This window comes from Aptenodytes patagonicus, chromosome 5 (genome assembly GCF_965638725.1).
Source record: "Aptenodytes patagonicus chromosome 5, bAptPat1.pri.cur, whole genome shotgun sequence".
NCBI lineage: Eukaryota > Metazoa > Chordata > Aves > Sphenisciformes > Spheniscidae > Aptenodytes > Aptenodytes patagonicus.
The window spans coordinates 6,944,585-6,968,580 of NC_134953.1; the positions used below are offsets into that span (position 1 = coordinate 6,944,585).

At 38.3% G+C, this 23,996-nt stretch overlaps 1 protein-coding gene across 30 annotated transcripts in view; it reads left to right on the top strand.

Moving 5' to 3' along the window:
• KCNMA1 (potassium calcium-activated channel subfamily M alpha 1) overlaps positions 1 to 23,996 on the top strand; it is a 519,886-nt gene that overhangs the window by 444,833 nt on the left and 51,057 nt on the right. For 16 of the 30 annotated variants that reach the window (XM_076338425.1, XM_076338428.1, XM_076338426.1 and 13 more), the window contains 3 exons: positions 7,371 to 7,464; positions 19,164 to 19,287; positions 22,234 to 22,458. In XM_076338425.1, coding sequence (XP_076194540.1) covers positions 7,371 to 7,464; positions 19,164 to 19,287; positions 22,234 to 22,458 — 443 coding nt within the window. Of the gene's footprint in view, positions 1 to 2,720; positions 3,018 to 7,370; positions 7,465 to 19,163; positions 19,288 to 22,233; positions 22,459 to 23,996 lie in introns of all 30 variants that reach the window. The other 14 variants (XM_076338440.1, XM_076338419.1, XM_076338420.1 and 11 more) reach the window with 1 other exon arrangement.

The window sequence follows — 23,996 nt, forward strand, 5'->3', positions numbered from 1 at the left end:
ATCAGCTTTTTAAGAAATTATTAATAAAAAGAAACTGCTTTTGCTGAACAACAGGATGCTATAAAAAACGTGGTTTAGGTTCTGCACATTATAGTATGTATCTGCAGAAGTGACAGTGTTGGCCTGTATTTCTCACCTAGTTGTGCAATACCGCTTGATCTGAAAGCACAGTAATGTCTTGCGTTCAAAATTGCACCTCTGCGCTTGCACAGGTGGTTCCACGCCTGTGGCACAGTGCGCGTGTACAACTTGACAGCCTATTTAGACTAAAAATAACCAGGTTTACTATTCTAGGGTAAAAAATATACAATTGTATTAGAGGAATGGAGAAAGGGATAATTATCTCTACCAAAGTTAGGTTATTCAGATATTATGCTGTAATCTTTGCTTTTCGAGATTGAGTAAAAAGACATGAGCCATCAGAAAGAAACTGTCCTATGAGCAAGGTATTTCCTAATCATCCACTGTCGGGCTTCTTCCATTTTCATCTGAAGCAGCTGAGGTCTGGTCAGAGGCAGGAGGTTAGAGATCATGGGATGAAACTGGTAGTTAGAACTTTTAAGTCTGGAATAATTTGACAAAAAAAAAAAATGGCAACTCTGTTATCCCCATTGTGTAGTGTTGCTTTTCAGCGGTAGTACCATATCCACACTGTTGGAAATAAGGGGAAGTAGGATATGTTTTAAGCAGCTCAGTCTACCTTCATGCTGAACAAGATCATGTGATGCTATTAAATGTGATGCCAAGCTCAAGCTATTAAGCTGTACCGAAAGACGAGGTATTTTAGTTCTGGCTCATGCTGTGCCACTGCAAGCACAAAATCTTGGGAAAGCTTGCTTATAGCTGCATGGAATATGCCATAAGACATACACTGTTGTGGAAGTTTAGTGCTTAATAGTCAGGTCTGGTATCTGAAACCATCGCTTATTGAACTCCAGAAGAGACTGTAAAAAGATTATGATGTTTCTTAAACAACTTGATTGGAGGGTGGATAAGCATTATTAATAGGTTTTGGTTTTTTCTACCATTGTATGTGAAGACACTTTGATGCAGGCATGTGTATTTATAAAGATTATTTCCACTATTACTGTCTGTAGTTTAAAAATAGAACCGAATTGATGCATTTCAAAGTGTTCAAATACATGCTTGACCAGTGACTTCTGTAGGGAGATAGGTCTCTGAAGATATATTTTATCATCTGAAAATCGCTTCACTGGAGGAATATCAAAGATAGAAGTACAAGATTTGACAAAACCCCAGTAACTCCGAGGTAAGATTGATAATTTTCAAGTAGTGTATCCAATATGAGACACAGCATTTTTTGTGGCGGTTTTGCTAATCAAAGATCTATGCTATTCTGCAATGATTTAAAATCTGTGTGAACTCTCATGAGTATGCATTATTATCATTATACTTTAAATGTTACTACTATTAGCAAAGAGCAGAATAACGTTGTGAGTTAGACTCTAGTTCTGTTTTCACTGATTTTTCTATCCACCTTAGTCAGAATAGTAGCAAGCCATCAGTTCCGAGATCATTGAATGGGAACGGATACCTTGTCACCAAATAGTTGAACCTTGTTAAAAAGTACATTCAAATGACTCTGGTAATTCACATATGATCACCTTTTTTTTGTGAGAGAGGCAGATTTTGTGCTTGAACACAAATGGCAAGCATGTGGATGCTCTTTACATATCTTTCCCGTTACCAGCTAGTGTTTCTAGCTGATGGTAAACTAGACAAAGATGCCAAAAACTTGCCGACCTCCTCAAACAATTTTGAGCTACTGTCTACTCCAAGTTCTTGGAAACTTTGAGGCAATTGAAACATATGGAAATAATGCTGCAAGATTATCAGTCCATAAACTACTCCCTACCTAACCTCCTCACCTCATAATACATAACAGAATATAAGATCTTAGTGGCTCGGTAATATACCTTCTTCTCTATAATATACTCATTCAGAATGAAACAAGCATTAGGAGAAGATCATTACTGCATATTTTTACGAGAAAAACATTTTATTATTGTCTTCTACAGGGGATGGCATTTCCTAGAGGTATTCATTTGGGGTTTTTGTTTAATTAGCTTTGATATATTAGAAATGGAAGACTAAGAATCACAGTTTCAAGCTAAATCCATATTCAGGAAACTAAATTTATTAACTTTCTTTTCAGAGGTGCTGTGTATGACCTCCTGAAATTTACAGTATTCAGCACTTCTGAACACCCAGCAACTTTTATGTAGGTTCCTAAACATCAGTTTAATTCCATAAGTATGCTTGCACAATTTTGAAGTGTTGACCTTACTTTTTTCTATTATTCCTTATTTATTTTAATAGCAGCAGAGTGCTCTACCTCCCCTGTCATTTTCTGTAGATCCAAAGGAATAAACATCTTCCACAGCTAGTAAATCTCAAAGCTTTTATCAACATGTGGGAAATAAGCGTTGCCTCAGACACACTTACCCTAGGATGGGATTATTGCTTAAAGATGATAATATTGTGGAATAATCCTTTTATAAGAATTCTTTTATAAAAAGCCATTTTTAGAAAAAAACCTGAAGAAAGCTGCAGGTATAAACCTTTATTTCAGCTGTAGAAACTGATACTTTAAGCTTTAGAGTCTGTAATTCCATATAATATCAAAATTGATTCATGCCTGTGGTTTGAAATAGTTTTTAATACAAAGACATTAATTTAAATTTTTTCTTATTATTTAGAAGTAAAGAATGCAGCTAGATCAAGTTACCCAAAATGTTCATATCAATTCAAGAATGCAACTACTAATGCATTGGTTGGTGCCAAGTCCACTGAAGGAATCCCGGAACCTGTTCCACTTGTTAATAACCGTAAAGGGAGCCTCTTCCTACCCGACAACCCCTCGCTGCTGCACCTTAACTTATTGAGTTCTGTTGAACAAGGAAAATGTTCTACGTACTGTAGGTTGCAAAGGGCACTCAGCTTGCCTGTAAAATACCGCTACCACTCCCAAAAGCCTGGGTTGAACCAAGATCTCCGTAGGTAGCCCCGTAGTTGGATGCATAAGGCAATACAGATTGGTTTGTGCATGGTTTGGCGGTCTGTTTTCAATGCGACTATGACATTACTAATGCTCTGTTAAGTGCTTACAGATGTGGGTTTCTCCAGATGTGGTGATTAATAAGTTAATCAAGATAGCTAGTCAACTAATGTTTCTGGGTGGTTTGTGCTTTACCTTTCGTATGGTTTATTTGCTCTGAAGCTTTTACGTGCTAGGCAGAATGAGTTTACCAGGTATTCCAGTTCGTGTGATGTTCAGTAACACAGATGTTATTTCAAATTCCAGCTTTTTGGGGGTCTAAAAAACAGTGTCTGTAAACTGTTCTGCTAGTGACCTGGGAGAGGCAGTGAAGGAGACAGATTTATTTTAAAAATAGTAACAAAATAACAAAGAAAAAAGTTACGAACGTGTCTACTGTTTCTGAAAGACATTCCCTTTATTTTGCTTAAAAAATGAAATGAGGATAAAAGTCAAGTAATATATTGTTACAGATGTTCAGCTCCACATTAAGGCTGTTAAAATTACCAGCACATCTTAAATCAATTCATGGAACATTGTCTGGAGGTTATGTCATTGAAATAATGAATCCTCTTTACTCAAGAATAAGCAAACATGTTAAAACATCGGTGTAACTTTAATTTAAACTCCAGCATAAACCGGAGCATCTGAAGCCTCATTAGACTTGCCTGACATTTTTCTAGCACTGAGTCTTCCTGAACTGCAAAACTGTTAGATTCTCTGCCTATTAGACAAGTGAGCACTGGGTTGTTACAGCGGTACATTAAGTGTTATGCTTAGGGATGTGCAAACAAGCTCTTGAATTTTATTAGAACTCAGAGGCTGGATTGAGTTCCAATTCTATAAAATTCTGTGTCCAATTCTTGAACTTATTTGCAATTTTCATGAAAGCTGGTAAAGAAAGTCTGCATAATATAATATGACTGTATTTTAATACAATTCCTGTAGCATGAAGACATCAAAAATACTAAAAATGGGGACACATTCTCATTAACAAAAGCGCTAGGTCAAACATGCAACATCAGAGTTGAGTTGTCATATATCACAGCCCATTATTCAAATATGGTTGTCTTTCGTAAGAACAAGCAAATTTAAGACTCCCTTTTAAATTAATGCAGACACAGGAACCATGAAACTAAAATGGTATTTTATGGCTTTACTAAAAATTTTGCTAGATCTGTTTCTTTAAATATGCAGGAAATTGATAAGAGTATCTGAAGGATAATAATTAAAAATGTTTTATATCCTACTTCCTACTAAGAAGCCACTCGTGAGTTACCATTGCAACACTTTTGGGAACCAAGCCATAGGTAATGGTGTCCATTATATACCATCCACATATTCCAGCTTCATGGATTCCTTTCCCCCATTCTTACGCAGCTGCGTTTTTAAACGGCAGACGCCCTGTAAACTCTGCGCAGGGATTTCACTGAAAAACAAACTCTTGTTCGGATGTGGTATGATGAAGATAGATCACCTTTCATTGCTGCCATGAGAATAAATGGCTTCCTTGCTTAAGCAAGGCATTGCTTTAGCAACAAATTGAGATCCCTCAGAAGGCTTTGCTAACAGGTATTAACTAGTGAGCCACATTAACCTTGGACTTTCCAGGCAATCGGTGACAGTAGCGTAGTTTGAATATGACAAGCACATATCCAAAGAGGGAGCTTATTTCTTGTAGATGCAGTACCAAAAATAACTGCAGACTGCTAGAAATCTAGTTCTAGAAATGGTTATTCTGGATGATTACTAGTAAGACTGTTTTTTAATTGGACAGCAGGGTAGCATCACCTGGCAGCACTGGAGAACACAAATGTTGGACCATATAGTACAAAAGATCCTTATTGTACTAACTTTCAGTATTTGAAGGGATCAGACAGGAGTCTTATTAGCTAGCCAAAAACTTGGAAAAGTACTCTTTTTTAATAGTTTTCTATTGTTCATAGAAATATTTCTGGCTATAATATGATCTACAGTTGACTTGTGTTAATGTAAGATTTTGCACATGGTCCTGATGGCTATATATCTTCCTTAAACTGTTAAAATAGTATAACAATACACTTATGGTGCAATACTGAATCTCTTGACAAACGTTCTGTAGCCCCATGCTGGCAGATTAAATTAAGTGAAATTCAGAATTTTTACTACCAAGAGAGCAAAACATATCAGTTATAGCTGGTTTCTGGAAGGAACATTTTGCATGGTTCTTGTTCCTTTGATCTTTTAAGTGGTGGATTCATCAGACTGGAACTGAATATTTATATCCCATAAAGAACAAGAGAGCACAGTGTATATCTTGAAAGCAACCTATTGTCTGTGTGGAATAGCATGTGAATAACTTTTTGATAGACAAGTTTAAAACAAGACCAGGCCATTTCCAAGAGAGCGATTTGTAGAGGGTGTTCTGAAATGCACAAGTACTTGCACTTTGTTATGATCAGAAATAGAAAGATATTACTAACAAAATAATTCTGTGCATATTCACTTCATGTTACAAATAGCTACATGCTGAAGTGAACTCGTTTAATCCGAACAGTCACAGAAAGAAAATTTCAATTTGTATATTTCTGAGAATTTTCTATGGGCTTATTTATCTCTCAGCCAAACAAAGAATGGTACTTGACTAATCATCAGTAAGCATTTCTACTATAGGACTCTGACTTGGAAAAGAAGAAAAGTCAAATGATAAAGAAATGGCTTTCTCTTTGGGGATGCTGCCCAAGAAGAAAAAAAAGTTTAGCGAAATAAATCATTATTAGGCAGTCATTGCTCTGATCTAGGTATTACCTTTTACACCACTCTTTGGGGCATTTGGTTTGGGGTTAGCTTTTTTTTTTCTTTTTTTGGTTTTTCTTTTGCAGTGCTTTCTTTTGTTTTGATTCCCTTGGTGTGTTAGGTGATGCCAGGTCCTTTAAAAAGACCGGACATCTGTCTTTTCAGGGCCCAGTCCTTCGGTCCTGACCAAGGCAAAATGAAGTTCCGTAGCAGACTTGGGCAAACAGACAGACATGACAGGCTAGAATGCAGTCTGTAATAAAGTAGTGTCAGAAGAGGGTTATAGCAGAAGGATATTGCTTAATTTCTTCCCAGATAAGTCTAGGGCACGTGACATATATCCAGGTTTTGTTGTTCCTACGTAGCTCATTGCAAATAGAATTTTTTTTCCCAGCATCTGCTTGTGCACTGCTAATGTGTATTAAGCTCTTTTAATATAGCTGCTACTACTACTGCTACTACTAATCTCTTTCCTTTTAGCTTTAAAGTAACAGCTTCCTAGGCATCAGTTATATTATCTTCTAGTTTGTTTTTCGGTTAACAGTAGGATGGGGAAAAAAGTGTATTTTTCCTTTTTTATATTAGAATAATTCAGCATTAGTGTGAATTTGAGCAAGCAGGCATAAGATAATTCCCTTTGATAGCACATGTAAACCTTATGCGCAGATTATCAAGTGCAGTAACAATCTTGCAACAGTAATGATGATGGTTAATTCTTCTAGACGAGTTATTAGGAAGCTGCACTTGTTTAAGCAATACGTATTGTGACATAGGTTATCCAAGAGTAGTTGACGATTGGCAAAACCGTAAGTGATTTTACATCTGGAAATTGATCTGTCATTGAAAGTGCACCTCATCCTCATTAAAAGATTGCATAACACATGCATCCTCTGTTATACAGGTATTGTCTCCCCACTTCCATTCAACCTCATTCTGTTCACTCCTGTTAAAACTCCCTTTTGTGAGAAGGGTAGAGCGATGAGGTCTGACTTGTGCTGGAGATCTGTGCACAATGGCAGGCTGCGTTCCCATTCCCGACTAACTGAATCATTGAACATCAAGGCATTGAATATTTTACATCTCTTCATGAAGACTCTGTTGTTTGGCATGTGAGGAGCAAGAACCAACTGGTGTCTAGTTCATTAGCAAAAGCAGGCTGGCAGCTGTTATGTTGGTATTGCAAATAGTACTTTATCTTTCTGGGAATATAGCAGAGCACTAATTCTACTTTTCTGTAGCGCAGATTAACTGAAAATAACTCTCAGAATAACCCGAATGTGGTTCCCCCCCCCTTTGTTTTTGAAGTATGAAACCAATTTGAACGCCTGTGTTCAAAACCCTGGTATTCTTCCCTGCTTCTCCTTCAAACCAATCTCTTCGACTAACATGTATTTGATTTTTATTACTGTTGGGCCTATGTTAGCAATGAAGTATCAGTGCGTGAATGGACATAGAGTGTGTGTTCTTTGCTACTTCACTTGTATTTCATATTGCACTTAGAGCAGTACTTAATCTCATGAGTTCCTTATATTTCCAGTTGAAGATGAGCAGCCGTCGACACTATCACCCAAAAAAAAGCAGCGAAATGGAGGCATGCGAAATTCACCCAACTCCTCACCCAAACTGATGAGGTAAGACTGTAAGAAACTCATATCTTCATCTCCTTTCTTCCTTCCTTCCTCTTCTCCTCCCCCCACATCAAAAATAAGGGGAGGGGTGGAAAAAAAAGATTGTTAGATGGTTTCTGAAAGGCTGAAGTATTTATTCTGTCAGCTTGTCAGCAGTTAATGATAGAGCTGAAAAAAATTCTGTCATGAAAAACAGTTTGAAAAGCTGTTTGAAAAATACATAGGCTTTAAAGTCTTAGCTGTCACCCTGTCCTGTCCGTGTGTAGTTCTTAAACAGCAGTGGCACTAATGATAGCACTAACCAATCAGGGGAACTCATGTGGTGAGTTTGCCTCAGGCAATTCTCTTTTTGTTGGATTCCCTCTGAGTACTGTTTTCTGTACTTAAGGCCATATGTGAGATGTATCATCACAATCAAAAATGAACCTGAATATTACCTTCCTTTTATCCTGTCGATTGAAATCAAATTTCTGTTAATTGATTTGGACTGATAAAAAAGTCTAATAATCTATGTACTTGCCAAAGCAAAGTTCAAAACTAATGCAGATTTACTCAGGCTAAAAGCACATTAATTATGAAATACAGGGATTTTTTAAAAGGGCAGTATACTCTGAAAGCGGGTGATGAAAACATCATCTTGTTAGTGATATTTTTCCCCTGTTGCTATGTGTGCATTATTTTACACCGGTCCGCCTTTGCGTAACTATGTAGTTTCCTTCCGTAGGACAAATTACCTCTAAGAGATTCGTTAAAACTGGAACTGCAACAAGAAATTGGAATCTATTAAGATAATAGGGCATTTGCATTCTGTCTCACCGTGCGTCACCTTTTGCCTGCTCGAGTCAGTCAGAACAGGATCAGATAGCGGACGTGGAGTTTCCTACAAGGAGGCTGTTCCTGCTCTGGTTTTGCGTATCTAAAGTAGCCAGGCTAGAACCTCAGTCCATAATTGTATCCAGAACTAAATACCGTAGCAGAGATTTTCCACTGCATATCTATATACACACACACAGAAAAATGTAAACTTATTTACATATATAAACAGACACGTTCGTGCAGTTTGGGGTTCGGGTGTATGTATAACTGCAACTGCTCCGCAGGCACAGAGGTTAAGTGAAAAAAATTAATACGAATATGTAGTTCTTTCCATATATAAAATCACTCATAGCTTTTATTGTTGACAATGATTTTGTTCCTTTAACAATTCTGGATACAGCTAGGTAATATTCCTCTTTGTCTTTCAGTCAGTAGACTGGAATTTTCTTTGGCCAGTTACAGGAGCATCCATATTTGTTTATTGTTACTGCAATATAGGGCATATTCAAGGACGTAACTTCTACAAGTTGTCTTCATCTCTGTTTAGACTACAGAACCAAAAGTGAGATTGATTCACAGAGGAAAATGCATCCAGCTGTGGCTTTTTTTTCCTATTGACCATCTATTTCTGTTAAATGTGTCATTAAAAGTTCTCTGCCTTCCTGTTAGCTCAGCCTTGCCCATATGACACTGATTTACATGCTTGTTTACAGTTTATGAGGAAGAATAAAATGAACATACTGGCAAGCTTCTCATTTTTATGGTGCCAGTTGTCATGCTACATCATTTTCAATTTACTTACCTTCGGACAGTCTTCTTATCTGGTGCTAATAGTTTTAACCACTTAAAGTTTTAAACATGTGGGAGATTTCACCCCCCCCCTCACCAGATCCTAATTTTGGGGAAGTAGAAATGAAAAGAAAGAGAGGGAGAGAGAGAGAAAGAGCTGAAACATTTGGAGCTGAGCACACTGTCCCTGTTTGCTATGTAAAGTATGCCTCATTTCTTTGATCTTGAGTAATAATAATTCTGGGGAGTTACACTGTTTTCATATGCTTCAAAGCTGTGTCAAAGTTTTGCTGCTTAAGGGTACTTCTTTATTCTATTGGCTCTTGGGTACTGAGATGACAGGTCCTCTGTACTAGGTGCAGGCTTTTTCAAGTCATAGCCTTCAGCAAAACATCAAATTACCAAATACAGGGTAACATACTTCTACACAAATGCCTTTCCTGTAGATATATTATACCATATATATTAAATACTTTAGTGTTACACGGTACATTTTATGTGCAATAGAAAGTGATGGTTTGAGGTAGCCTTAGGGGTACTTTTTTCCACAAGCAGAAAAAGCTAGTGTATACCGTATCAAGTATGGTTTTTACAGGACTTTCTGCCCGAAGGCCTTTGTAAATAAGTAATGATCAACAGATTGGCTGTGGGTTTTTGAAAAGCATGCCTGTGTCAGTTTGCATGATGGGGGAAGATTTTCAAAGTGGAGCCTGCTTTCATTGCCTGCTGAAGAGGGACTGAGGGAGAGTAGTCGTCCTGAGCCTGGGCTGTCTGCTCAGTGGCGCATCAGAATTGCTAAATACAGGTCGAGCGGCGAGCGGAGAACTTGCCAGGCTTCCAAATCCAGACATTGTTTTCTTCCTCTTCTCCCTTGCTGCTAAATTTATTCACCAGCCCTGCGTTGGCACCCTCGGCCTCTCCCCAGACCCAATGGCCTCTTTGCCTTACCCTTTATCCACACCGACTTAACTTTGGTTCAAGGTGCTAAATAAGAGAAAGTGGATTGAATCAGACGAGAACTCTGTTAAGCTTTGTGTGTAACGGCCGAACGCTTTTCTCCTTTCCGATAGACAAAGGTGGGCTGTATTATCTGCTATTTTGTATCTTCATAAATTACCTAAAGTGACAGGTACTTGCTTTCCTGCCCAGAAATCTTTAGTGTATGTCAGCTAAAAGTACACAAGGGGTAAATCAGCTAAAGCGCTGTCATGTCTGTAGCTGATATTGATCTTTGCAATATTTTTCCTAATTTTACTTTAAAAGCTCCTTTTCAAAGCCAGCTTCCCCCCTGTCCCGCCCACAGAAACAGCTGGCTACGTTGCAGACTTTTCCTCAGCTATGGTCCTGGATCTAGAGGGGGCCTGGAGGACAAGAAGTCTGGAGCATGTAAAGGAGGAATATGTGAAAAGTTCATTTATAAATTGTAACCAGAGCCGTGACTTTAGAATCACTTTCTGAGCAGCCCTACGGTTAAGATAAAGTTGAAAATGCTGCGTAGATTTCAGATTTCCACAGTGGCTGGAGCAAATCAGGGAAGAGGGGATTATGCCATGAGATAAAACTTTATGACTTCTGCTGTCACTGGAGTAGAACAGAGGACAGAAGCTGTATCATAGGGATTCCCTGGGACATCATGACAAGAGGTCTGACAGGTACTCGTTTAGACCTGGTCTGAAAGTGGGAATTTTTGAGATTTACTCACACATAAGTAGAAAGCTGTATTACCAAATATGATCCGGATAGATAGATGGAAGGCATCTTTTCAGTGTCATCTTTTTGATGTTATTGTCTCTAAGTGCCAATAAACTAATAGCTGAAATAAATAGATGGTAGGCATACAAATGTTCTTTGTATACATCACAAACGGTCTAGATTCACATTTAGAAAGTCACCGTTCTAACTGAATCCTGCATCACATCAAACGACATGAGCAGGATCACACTGATGCAACACAGGAAGAATCTAATCAATCAGAAACAAATCCTTCAAATTCCAACTATAGCTACAAATGCAAATTAACTAGAAAAATATTCTGCATTGTCATGGTTGTTTCTATCTGTTTCCCATCAAGAGAAGTCTGTCCCATTAAACCCACGAGAACGTGGGTATTATTTAAAAGTAACTTAAACTCCAACAGGAAAAAACGGATACTTCTCCTGTGGAGATGTGAATGCAAAGAAATCCCATTACAATAAAAAGTAAAATTAAAATAGGAAGTAGAAGGAAAAGAAAGGAAAGCTGTGAGTAGCAGAGTAATCGCGTATCAGGTCTCCTTCTTCATGAGACAGAGAAGAAAAGTAGAATCATTTGATGCCTCTGGTGTCGTGCAGCGATATCAAGTCACCTGTTCATCATCTCACAGTCACAGGTTTTGATGCATGTTATTGATGAACAGCCATGTTAAATATGAGGAGGCTATGTCGCCCGAATATCAAATAGCAAAGCTAGTTTTAAAAAAAAGTGTCATTTTGGATTCCAGAATGACCAGTAAAAATGTGAAAAGCCCTGGATATGAATCAAAAAAGCCACTTAAAAGGATTGTTGCTGGGGCTCAAGTCCACGCTTAATGCTTTGGTAGCTGCTACTGCATGAGTGGAATACACTGACTTGAAGGAAATGTCAGCCCAGCTGAGTCAAACTACCTCTTAATGCAAGAACAAATAGCATATGACAGGGCCCAAGGGGCCTGAAGAGCAAACAAATAGTTTGTCCCTGTCCACTCCGAATGTGGTGGTGTAGTTGACATAGGCCTCTAGACAAGTAGCATACTCAGCAAAGGGTCATTATCATTAGTGTCCCTGATCACATAAGAATCAGAGGCATCAGAGGACACTGGGTTTTCGGTGTGTTGCCAAGGAGAATTTCATAAGCCTGAGGATTTTTCTTGATCAAGGATCTAAAATAATTCCCAACCAAACGATAAAACTTGCTCAGAGACTGTCAAGACCCAGCTAAGTGACACGGAAAAAAATTGAGCTTTTTGGCATGCGTTTCCAGAAACCTGATGAGATTATTTATCTGAAGTTGAGGAGGAAACGGCCTGTCTTTTTTGCTGAAGTTGGCTATAATATTCTAAGTATATGAACAATGGCTGTGCACATTTATCTTCTCATCCGCAAACCCAGCTACATACACTCAAATGTACACACACATTTCTGCTAGTGCCACGCAGGATTAATTTGTATTGCCCCTGCCATCGTAGTGCTGCCCTCCCATGAGCTGAAACTGTGAGCTTTCTCATAGGAACGAAAAAAAAGTGATGGGAGGTCTAGAGGGGAACATTTCTCAAGCAAAAACTGGTAAAATAAGTTCAATGTGATCATTTTCCATGACTCCCCTAAACCAGGCACGAAGGTAAGCTTTGAAGAGGTGAAAGCTCACTGAGTAACCATAATAATGGTTTATATTTATGTCCCTCAGCCTTGGAGATTTCCATCATGTTCTCTAAAATTTACGTCCTTTGTTAAGGATTTACAAGGCTGACTTTATGCAGTGCTAATAAGCAATGATAACTAAGCTGCGACACGGCAGGTATTTAATAGCACATTTCACGTCCTGATTCTGTTTTACAAGTTCACTACAACCGACAGGAGTAGCTCAGTAATCACTATGTTGTCTTAGACCTGTTTTTAACAAGGTTATAGAATGAAAAGGTTTGAGTGATAGCGGGTGGTATATGTTAGCCCTCTGACTGTTGCTGCCATTCGTAGTTGTGCTGTAAACCATGGGAATAAGAGCAGTATCAGATTTTTTTTGAGAGTACTGTGAAATCTTGCAAAAGGGTTTTTGAGATGAGAGCGCAGTGTCAGGAATGAAAAGGAGAATTTTCCAGCGGAAAAAATCAACAGGCTTTTTTATGGAGTTCAGGGTAACAGAAGATCCACTCAGACCAAGGCAATGGAGAGAAAAAAATCTTTAGTTTTAAACTGGCTTTAAAGAAAATAATGTATTCTTATAAACTTTGACTTGCGAAAGTGGTAGCTTTTATTGTAAGGTATAAAGGCTACACACTTCATTTAAGTTGCAAAAACCACCCCTATATTTTATGATGCCACTTAACTGTGGGTTTATTTTTTTACAAATGAAATATTATTTTTTCAGGTAGATTCTCCTGCCACTCAAAGATTGCTAATGCTGTAGCTTGAGTAGATATAAACGGGAAATATTAAAACCAGAAGATACATTGGCTTTGTGCCTTGTCTCCCCCTCATTAAATTGCTCATGTAAAAGTCTAAAAGTTAACTATTTTGTTACTTTTCTATGTGAGAGGATTCGTACTTCTGAAGCACATTCTGAGCATGTCCTGAGGTATCAAGATACATTAATGAGCAAGATTCTTACAGTAAGCAGCTCTATAACAGTGTCCTTAGTAGTCTTGATAAATTAACGTGAACTCTTCAGCAAGGCTTCTGAGGATAAAAAGAACTTCAGCAACATCTGGTCGGAGAGAGAGGAAAGGAAGGAGAATTGTTAGTATTCTTCGCACTGTAATTCAGCCCATAAGCTTGCACAGGGCACTAGGTACCAACCGCTATATTAGAGATATTCTTCTTTGTAGATTTAGGGAAAACGTCAGGCAGTGTGAGATTGTAGCCAATATTAGGATAGCTTCTGAATATGACAATGAAAGCATTTAACAGTAAACTGCAGGTTTTCTTTCTCTTGTCGCACTGGGTTTTCTTCTCTAAAGCCCCGTGCATCTGGGCATTGAATCCTTACAAATTTCATTGCTGATTAACCTGTGAAAGGAAAGATCGGTAAGAGAGTGTCATTAGCGTAACACACATAGGCAACAAATTCTCATTACAACTTAATGCCATCCACACAGGCTGCAGAGGGTCACAGGGAACGGCTAATGGTAGCCGACAAATGTTGGGTGTATTAGTCACAAAACATTTGCTGAATTCCATCAGAATGTCGTGACAACCTTCACAGCTAGTCCCAGCGAGCTGCCGGAGTCAGTGGAGTTTGCCTGTGACAAGCCGTCACTCTGTCTTGGTTGAGCTTTATAGCACCAGTCAAAGCAGTCAGAGAAGATTGAAGTGACAGAGGCCCACTGAGTAAATAGTGAAACATGCAGCACATCATGAAATATTCAGCCAGGGTGTAAAAGCTCTAAATGCTTTCTCAATTATTAGCACCTGCACTGGCTGCATACATCTAACACTAACAGCATGTTAATTGCCACAATTTGTTAGGGTAGTTGTAGGAGAAATTTCAAAAGCGTGAGGCATTCTCTAGCGTGTCTTCAGTTCCTATCTCACCTTCAGCAAACCCACTCCTTCCTCCTAAAATCAAGTACGTGTGTGTGCATACACGCGCAAACACACATCCACATCCAAAGTCAGGGAGGAAAACTCAAAATTCCTGGCCCGCACACAAGGTGACTTTCAAGGCCCCGAATCTCGAGCAGTAGACTTTTTGTGGGCAAAACCCAGATTTAGTATATCTACCTGAGAAAGGCCTAATTGCAGACTTTAACAAACACAGGTTAAAGGGGAGTTGTGTTGTTCCCAGGGGTGTTTTGCCATTTATTTTATATATGGAGAATTTTATTGTAGGGCAGAATAAAAAATAGCCAAGACATTGTTTTACTGATGTGCAAAGGCTAACAGACTACAGTTTATTTTCAAACAACACCAGGGTCCCTACTGGTCGTATAGTATTCTCGTTCCCAGTGCTCAACATACGGAGCAGTTCCACTGCAGATCAATGAGGGTATATTGCTTTAATGCTCCAAATTTCATATGAATGATAGCAAGAGGGTTAAGACAAAGGTGACAGAGTCCAAGGATATGCTAAACAATAGTCACTTAATGAGGCAGCCACTTGGCCTCGAATGGTCTTTTCACTTCTGTCCATCCCCAGTCATTACTCAGAAGTTCCAGACTCAAAAACTCCAAGTAAGTAAGTTTGCAGAAGTTATAAATGTGTGCTAGAAAAGCAGTGCTCTTGAAAATGTCATGTTGACTTCCTCGCAATAGGTTTGTTGGAGGTGGGATTTAGGGTTTTGCTTTAGGCTGTTGTCTTCCAGGCAGGCTTTTTGGGGTTGCAGCTGTAGCATGGCATTTAGCATCGTTTTCAAGTTTAATTGATCATAACTGGCATTATATGCTTTTCAAAACCCTGAAAAGATGGTATTTTGTTCTTCATTTTAAGTCATGCGTATATAATATCTGCCATAAGAACCAGAGAAGCTATTTTTAAACTGGGGTTATGGATGAGGGAAAATTAACTTTTGCTCCTTTTCTCCTATGCATGGTATACATGCCTTTCTTTTCCTAGCTGGAATGACCAAATGCTTTGGTCATTGCAAGCTATAAAAGCCAACATCTCGATTAAAAAAACCACTATGGATTTTAATTGGTAGAAGGTGGTTTCTTCCCATAATTTTAATTTTTTAAGCAGATGACTTTACAGCCCTGGAGAACGTAACAACTGCAGCACTAATACAAGCATTTCCACAGTAACCTGCCAATGTGACTCAAGCATGGCTTGACAGGGCCATCTTCAAGGGTGAGGGGGGCAGAGAGGCTCTAGAAGCATTCAGTCCGTGATTTGGCTGTAAGGGCAACAACTGTAATGCTTTGTGTAGTATGAATTTTAATGGGAAGAGGGTGTCCAGAGCCCTTAGGCAGATTTGACAGCCTTGGCCTCTGTGTGTCCGTCTTAATTAATTTTTAGTATTTGAAAACAGGTTTAGATCATCAGATTAATGACAGTGTATATGTCCAAAGTAGTAATACAATTTTATTACTGTATTACTTCATAAAATGACCACGTTTTAAAAAAAAAAAAAAGGTCCAAAGATCAATTCAGTTTTTAAGTACATAAGCCAGTGTATCTTCTAACATCTGAGGACAAAGTTGGACCTTGGTAGTAAACAGTTTTCACCCTCCATAGACATCTTCAGGGATCGCTTTACTGAGAATGAAAAATCATTGATTAAAGAGAGATTAAAATAGTAGCTTAGCCCAGAAGATTTAAATTTAATAAACACACTTACATGTAAAAACCCCACAGATTCTGAAACACAAAGCGTGGCTAGTCTTACCACGGTTTCCTTCTCAGGCAATAATCCATTCTCCTAGAGTAATAGTAGTACAATAGTATATATTAGCATACTTTCTTTTTGTGTGACCCATCCTGTTTGCTTCTTTTAAGGCTCCCACTTGCTGTACTCCAAGCAGTGAAGCAGAGGATCCAAACAGTTTATCGTATTGCAAATAAGTGCATGTATTGATTTAAAAAAAAATATATATTTTTTTTTAAATCTCAATTTGTTACCTAAAACTTCACAAGGGAATTGTATCTGATGATTCACATTCATCACCCCTTCCATAGCACACTTCTGTTTAAACCTAAGATAACTAGAAAATACAGTATTGAGGTAAAACGCTAATAAATCTTTGGCACAAGCTACTTTGAATATTCCCTTGTAGGATGCAAGGCCCTTACCCAAAAGAGACCTATGCTAGGCTTTAAGCACACACACGCTAAAAATTGCCTCAGACTTCAAGGCAGTTGACCATAATTTGATGTCAGATATCTGTTATCACCTGCTTTGTTGTAAGATTCCTTTCAATTTGTATCATTTCTGTGACTGGGATTAGAGTATTGCTAAATTCTCATTTGTGCGAAAGCTTCAGATGATCTATTTAGTTTTAAATCTCAGAGCAGAAAAGAAACACTGATTAGAAAATCAGAATGTGGCATTTCTTACAAATTGATTTATTATCGTTTCTCTGATGAAAGGAAAGGGAAAAGGAAAATTCCTTCCTAAATGCATCTAATTTCTGAAAGAAAAAAGAGAGGCGATTTGAGCAGTGAACTTTGCTTTTGTTTCAGTGCTGTGCTACAAAAGGCCGGTGGAGAAACGTCTCATGAAAGTTTAGGGGGGAAAAAAAAAACCAAAACAGGAAGAAAAACTTTTCTCAGTGGAAGCTCCTGAAGATTCCTAACCTTTTGGCAAAATTTCTTATTTTGAAACACATAGCTAAGACATTCCGTCAGAAAAAAATAACTAGGACAGAGTACCACTAAATGTTGTCTGAACATTAGTACAACCTTCAAATGGAATTGTATCCATGCTTGCAGATCTTACTGTACCACATGCAACGATGAGCAGCAAGGAACGCCCTATGAACAGCATCACAGTTAGCTCTCAGCCAAAACTACTATGGCTACAGTTCGCTGATGAATGGAGTAAGAGAATGCAGAGTCTAGATATTTTTCTAGAAATTAAAAAAAAACAAACAAACAAACAGAAAGCCCACAACAAAACCCTTTGGTACAGCTTTTGCACCAAGAAGTCCCCTCTGCTTCCCACAAAAGAGGGAGCACGCTTACGCAAGGCCTTTCTTTACTAAACCTGGAGTAGGGTCAGAGACTCCAGGTAGTGCCCTAGAGACTCCTCTGCTGCCGGTGGGTTGATAGTGAAATGCACTGAACTGTAACTGTGTTGAGTGAATGTAAAAAACTTGAAAACATAGTGTTTCTTTTTCCAGATGAGTCTGACTTATGCCTTTGCCATGTAGTGCATTCCTTTTTCTTAAAGCATCGAAAGATTCTGGTTTAAAAGGAACATTGTATTAATAGTTTCTCAAGCCACAATAGTTTCTCTTAAGCCACTTTCTATGGAGTTGACCCTGTTTGAGTGAAATGAATGAGAATTTTCCACTGATTTCAATGGATATATAATCAGTGGCTATAAAACTACACAAATTAATCACCCTGATGGAATTAGAGATTATACCGTTCTTAGGCACATAAGCATAACTGTTTTAAGCACGGTAACTTATCGTACTATATTCAGGGTAAATTAACCTATGTCATACACAGTGTTCTAAGTCTGCTTTAGTAGGCAACGCAGAAGAGAGGTTCTTACCGCAGTCTGCTGGCCCGTATGCTTTAAAAGCAGTAAACTTTCCAGTTTTGAGAGTTCAGCCAATACAGGCAATTCTTTAACAGGCTTCAAAAGGCAAGCTGCTTTAAAATTTGGCTACCTGTCTCAGAGTACTTAGCATATTCCTACTTTGCAAATATCTTCTTCTTTGAAATGTTACAGTTCTGTATCAGGATATTTCAGGTATTCATGACAAAAACCTTAAGTAAAGACTGTAGTTTTGCCAGACGAAGCTCTCTTCCCTCCTTGAATTTAAGATTCTAGGGTCAGTTTACCCTATGCCTTGTAAACATGGTCCTCTTTCTAATGCTACTGTATAATGCAATCACTTAGGGGTCCTCACTAGCATCTGAGTATGTTGGAGTCACTTAGTACTTAGCTTAATGTTTGATTTTAGCATATAAATTAAAGAACTGTATGCGTCTCTGCTTAGAAGTAACTATATTGCTGGAGAGCAAGTTTATAAAAGTGTCTTTTATTTGCTTCTCCTTTGAGAAGCCTTGTGCTTTAAAATCTTGCTGCAAAAACACTTAGAAGGTTATCACAGGTAGAGTTGTCTGAGAAAATGGACATTGTTGTTTGGTATTAAAATCATGTTTTCCAGATGTGGGCATTTGTTAGTCAGTCTGCTCTAAAATGACATACTGTTGAATCTTTAAAGCGCTTCAGTTTGGGAAAGCAAAATATGATTGGGCAAATTGCTAAAATATTTAAAGTGCAGCCTGTTAAAGCTTTTACTGTGAAGAGCATCATGTCAGAAGTTGTATGTGGTAAAAGCAAGTAATTGGCTTTCCATACTTATGCCAGTCAGTCAGCATGGGGCTCTGCTTCTGTCCCTTCTACTTCATTGCAGATGCTAATAGCAACTCCGATATTTATTTTGGAGGGGTGGGACTGGAAAGAAAAAGAACTTTTATGGATGTGATGGTGTCAGAAAGCCCTGTTTAAAATTAGACTGTTATTGGTGTAGAAAGAGTATAGAAAATCTTCGAAACTGCACCCAAAATTTAAAAATTAACTTTTTTTCTTTTCAGCTTTTGTTTAAAAGTGCCCACATTGAAAGCATGTTAAAGCATAAATACATTTCATTTTTTCACTTTTATCCCTCTTTGTACACAGCTCTTGGGATGTCTTTCCATCCATAATTCATAATATTTTCCACTTATGTTGTCCTCAACTTGTTTTTCCCCAGGCATGACCCCTTGTTAATTCCTGGCAACGAGCAGATTGACAATATGGATGCCAATGTAAAAAAATATGACTCTACAGGGATGTTTCATTGGTGTCCAGCCAAGGACATTGAAAAGGTCATTTTGGTAGGTATTGATGATAAGTTGTGTTTGAAAAGAGGTTATCTGAACCATAGAACTGATGTCTAATGGATTAATAAATTAATCTCTGCTATCATGAAATCCAGCGTATTGAAATCAGAAACACAGTGTGGTGAAATCAAAGCTAGGATTTTGGTTAAAGAATTATAATTCTATAAATCTGTATGCCGAGGGCAACAATAAAATCGGTCCAAAATAGAACATTTCTTTTTCATAAGCTGAAATTTGCATATTGAGTTTAAATCTTTAGAGAATTAAGATTGGAAATATTTAAATGTTTACCTACCCCATTTATCTCTTTAGACAAGGCAGTAATGGTTCTAATACAGGCAAGTGTTGCTTTGAATTATCTCTTATTTATTTATGTGAATTTTGCTCTCTTAGAACTTCTCTCTCAATTTCCAACATTTCAAGATGCCCAAATAGGCCAGAGTAAGTAGTACTACTACTCTGCCTTTCTAGCATGCTGCAGTGAGCCTAGTCTGTTTGTTTCGTTTGTTTAACTGGGGAAACCATCAAACTGACTCAAGTCATTAAAAATAATTAGAAGGCCTATCACAGTCTATTTTGCTCGGTGAAAGTTTGTGCCACTTGTGTTCATGTACTCATACCTAAGAGTAACAAGTAACTAACTCCAGATCTCATACGCAAAACTGATGATATTTGAAATGAGCTCCCTGGTGGATCTTCACTTTGTCGCACTTCATAAAGCTTTTCCTGAGCCTGCTCTCTTAGATTTTCCTGCACTGTGGCGTGGTGTAGCCGACGATGGTGACAGCCCCGGTTTGTTCTAGCAATCAGGGGTTAAAAGCTTGTCTCCACTTCTCCTCAGGGGTTTCTGTAATAACCGTGACATTGCCTGGAATTGCAATATCAGTGCTTAAACAATCAAGCAAGTAAATTCCGAATTCTAGAGACTGAGCTGTGAGACGGAGTTTGGCTGAACAGCTTTAAATAGTCTGCATTTATATGTATTCAGCAGGCAAGGAGGGGCAGCCCTGCTGTACAATACTTTGTAATAGACAGAGATAGAAATCTGCCTTCATGCTCTAAACGCATTCTAGCAGACAGCCTTCACATGTTGTCCCACTTTGAAAAGTGTTTCTCCAAAAATGGCGCTGTGGAGTGCCTCATTTATCATCTCTTGGTGATACCATGTCAGTTTTTCCCCCGACTAGCCTGTGAATCTGTAAGTCTGGCCAGGTTCTTTCTGCTTCATGCATCATCACCAATAAAGACGCTGCCAGCAAAACGCTTCCCTGCGCCTTTTCAGACTCACAGTCCACAATTTATGTCTGCATTCATATCTGTGCAAATTTAACGCGGTCCTTAGAGACCACACAAGTACAAATTAGTACATAATTTGAAGATGATGGGATTTCCCAGGTTGTCTTCTAATTGATACTGGATGATGCCTCAATCAGAGAAGAATTCATTTTTCTGCCCAAGGTCTGTTTTGGCTCTGTGAGATTCCAGCACTATCAGGTAGTAAGAACTTTTTTGACATACAGTCAAATGTATGTGGCTACATATAGATCAATGACTATAGAGTGACATTTTTTACATAATTTCTTTCAAGACTTGGTCTCTGTCTTGTGAAGTCGGAGTATTCCAGTCCCATAGGCAGAGGCATGGGACAATTTACACGCTTCACTTGAGCATTCGCTCATGTCTTCTGCTGTTTGAAGGGCCAAGACCACTCTCTTGGTAGAGTTGTATGAAAATCAGTGTAATTGCCCCCGAGAAATTGAAAGCTCATGTATTTTTTAACTGATGAGAAAACCTCTAATCAGAGTTCCCGTTCTTCTTACATAATGAAAACCTCTGCTGCGTATTCCAATCTGTATTGCACATTGTCATGCTTCCGTAATTTAGAAAAAGGACATATACTATGGGTAAGTGAGGGGAACATTTTGCAGTTCACCATTGTCTTAGTTTTATTCAGTGGCAAAACTTCTATGTAATGGTACTGAGTGTACAACTTCTTGGCAATACGACATCAGTGGATCTGCAGCTACTTGATGGAGTGCAATAATGCTAAGACTGGCTCCAGAAATGAAGGTAATTTTTTCTTAATGACTTTATTTAATCATCTTGGTGTTTGAGTTGCCAGCTCAACTGACATTACCACTGATGAAATTAGTGCAAAAATTTATTCTTGTCACTGAGACAAGAAGATAATTCTGAACATCATTCAAATGTTCTCCATGAGAATTTTTTCCTTCTATCTATTCAACAACTCAGGAAGTCCAGGGGGCCTAAAAAGTTAGTCACGATCTTGCACACTAGTTTTTTCTTACTGAGAGAAGCTCTGTGGAGTATGGTGGGCACCCGTTGTAAAGCAGAGCAGTGTAGAGCGTTCTTTGATTGCTTCTCCGGGTAGTAGCAGCTTGTCCTAAAATAAGAACTTGGACTCTAAGAGGATACGGTCCTCAATTCACAAGATACGTGTAATATCACAAAGCCTGCTAAGACCATTGGGCACTCACGTTTTCCTTTTCAAATTGGTCCTGAAAAAAACCCACTAGTGATTCGTCAGCTAAGGCTTGGTTTTGCATCTCTTTTCTATAATCCTTCTAATGGCTAAATGCATAGTAGGTCAAATTCTGTTCTTAGCTAAACCCATAGTACTTTGATTGTAACCAGAGTCTTAATCCACATGTGCAGAAACGTATACAGGACCAGAATGTGGTCCAGTACAATGTCTTCCCAAACACTGAAGGATTTGCAAACAAGAACGAAATTTTCTTCTGCTGAGCACGTTTGATGAAGGATAAATAAGGGTAAAATGAACAGCTGTTATCAAACCGCTTCTTTGTGCATGAACAATATTGACAGTTGTGTTTTTCCTGGTTTAAAACTCAATATATGATTTAAGCTTCCCTTTGTTTCATTTCTCCCTTGTCTTTTTGTTTTGTTTTTTTTTTTTAGACTCGAAGTGAAGCAGCGATGACAGTTTTAAGTGGGCATGTAGTCGTTTGCATATTTGGGGATGTTAAATCTGCTTTGATTGGATTAAGAAATTTAGTGATGCCATTACGAGCCAGCAACTTTCACTACCATGAACTCAAGCACATTGTGTTTGTGGGTTCACTTGAATACCTGAGGAGGGAATGGGAGACACTGCATAACTTCCCCAAGGTTTCAATCTTGCCTGTAAGTCCAAAGCCATATTGTTGATACTTTGTTATTTAGGACACCAACTGGACAGATTCGTATTGACTTTGATCTTAGGCTTTTTTACTTTTGTCTACTTATAGGCCTGAGGACCTAGATTTTTCCCTTTACTGTGTCTATGAAAACAGAGCCCTGTGAGACCTTATTAGAAGATATTTGCCACAGTGTTTGGTTCCTCGTCATCCTCATCGGATGAATTTCAGCTGCCATCAAATGTATTAGCTGTGTTATATATCGAACATGCACTGTAGTGCACTGCATGTAGCCAATTCTGATGTTGTGATTTCCCTGACAGAATGACAGTAGTTATTTATGACATTATTTATGTATTTATACCCACAAAACCTTTGAAAAAAATTATTGTTGCTGTATCTATATTCATAACAACTGCCTGTAGGCTGGCCTACTTTATAAGGAACATTGCCATAGCATTTCGGTTCGGAGTCCTGCCATACTCATGTATGGAAGTACAGCAAAACCCTGACCCTACTGAAATCGATGAAAAGCTCCTATTGATTTTAGCAGGGTCAACCACTAAAACCACAATTCAGAGGTCCTTTTTCTCCTATATATCATTAGCATTCACTCGTGTGCCCAAAATGTAGAAACATGAGCTGCAGGACAAACAAATGAAGCCCTCCAAGCTAGCGATCTTAGGTGGTCATAGCTATAAATGACCCACAAAGACGTAGGCAGGAGGGAAACGAGCCCACGGTATAAGTACGAAAGAGAATGCTCTGTACGTTACAGAGTAAAGTTAGTTTGTATGTTTTTATCAGAATGAAAAATTAGGAATTTACCAGTTCTTAATAATTACCTTTCAGCAGTTAAAAAGAAATAAATCAATGATGGATGTAACCTAAACTGAATAATTGGGAAAATAGCTATAGAATGGAAAGACTGCCTTCACTTCTGATTAATTCAGGCTGTAGGTCTTTGTTACTGTAAATGCAGTTTTAGTGTTAGCCCTTGGCTTTTTTCTGTAAACTGATCCAACAGATGGTGTCACAAGATTCTCTGCTGTCACAAAAATGGTGTCAATATCAGATTTGGTCAGTTAATATCCTCCTCTTCCTGCCAATCCCTTTTAATTCCAGTCACTGTGAAGGCTAAAGACTAAGGAATCAGAATTAAATTAATAATACTGTTGAACTGTGGAGCAGAATAGAATCCAGCTACTACTTCCAAACTATCCAGTATATAATGTGTATCCATGATTATCATGCCTGTTTGTAAAGTTTCGATTCTGAATTTGAAGAGGCATTAAGGAAATGTACACCACCTTTACATTCCCCAATCGGTTTGCACCCAAATTTAAAGTATTTTTGGACTAATTTGAAGTTAAACAGCTTAAATAGTTAGTTAATGCACCTTTAAACATACAGAATACGTAAAGGAATTGTATCTTACACAGTAATCAAGGGTGCTGAAGACCACACAGACTTCATTACTGCTTTTTCTTTTTTTTTTCCCAGCCTATCTGGTTCAAAATGATGATATAAAGTTAAAAATATCAG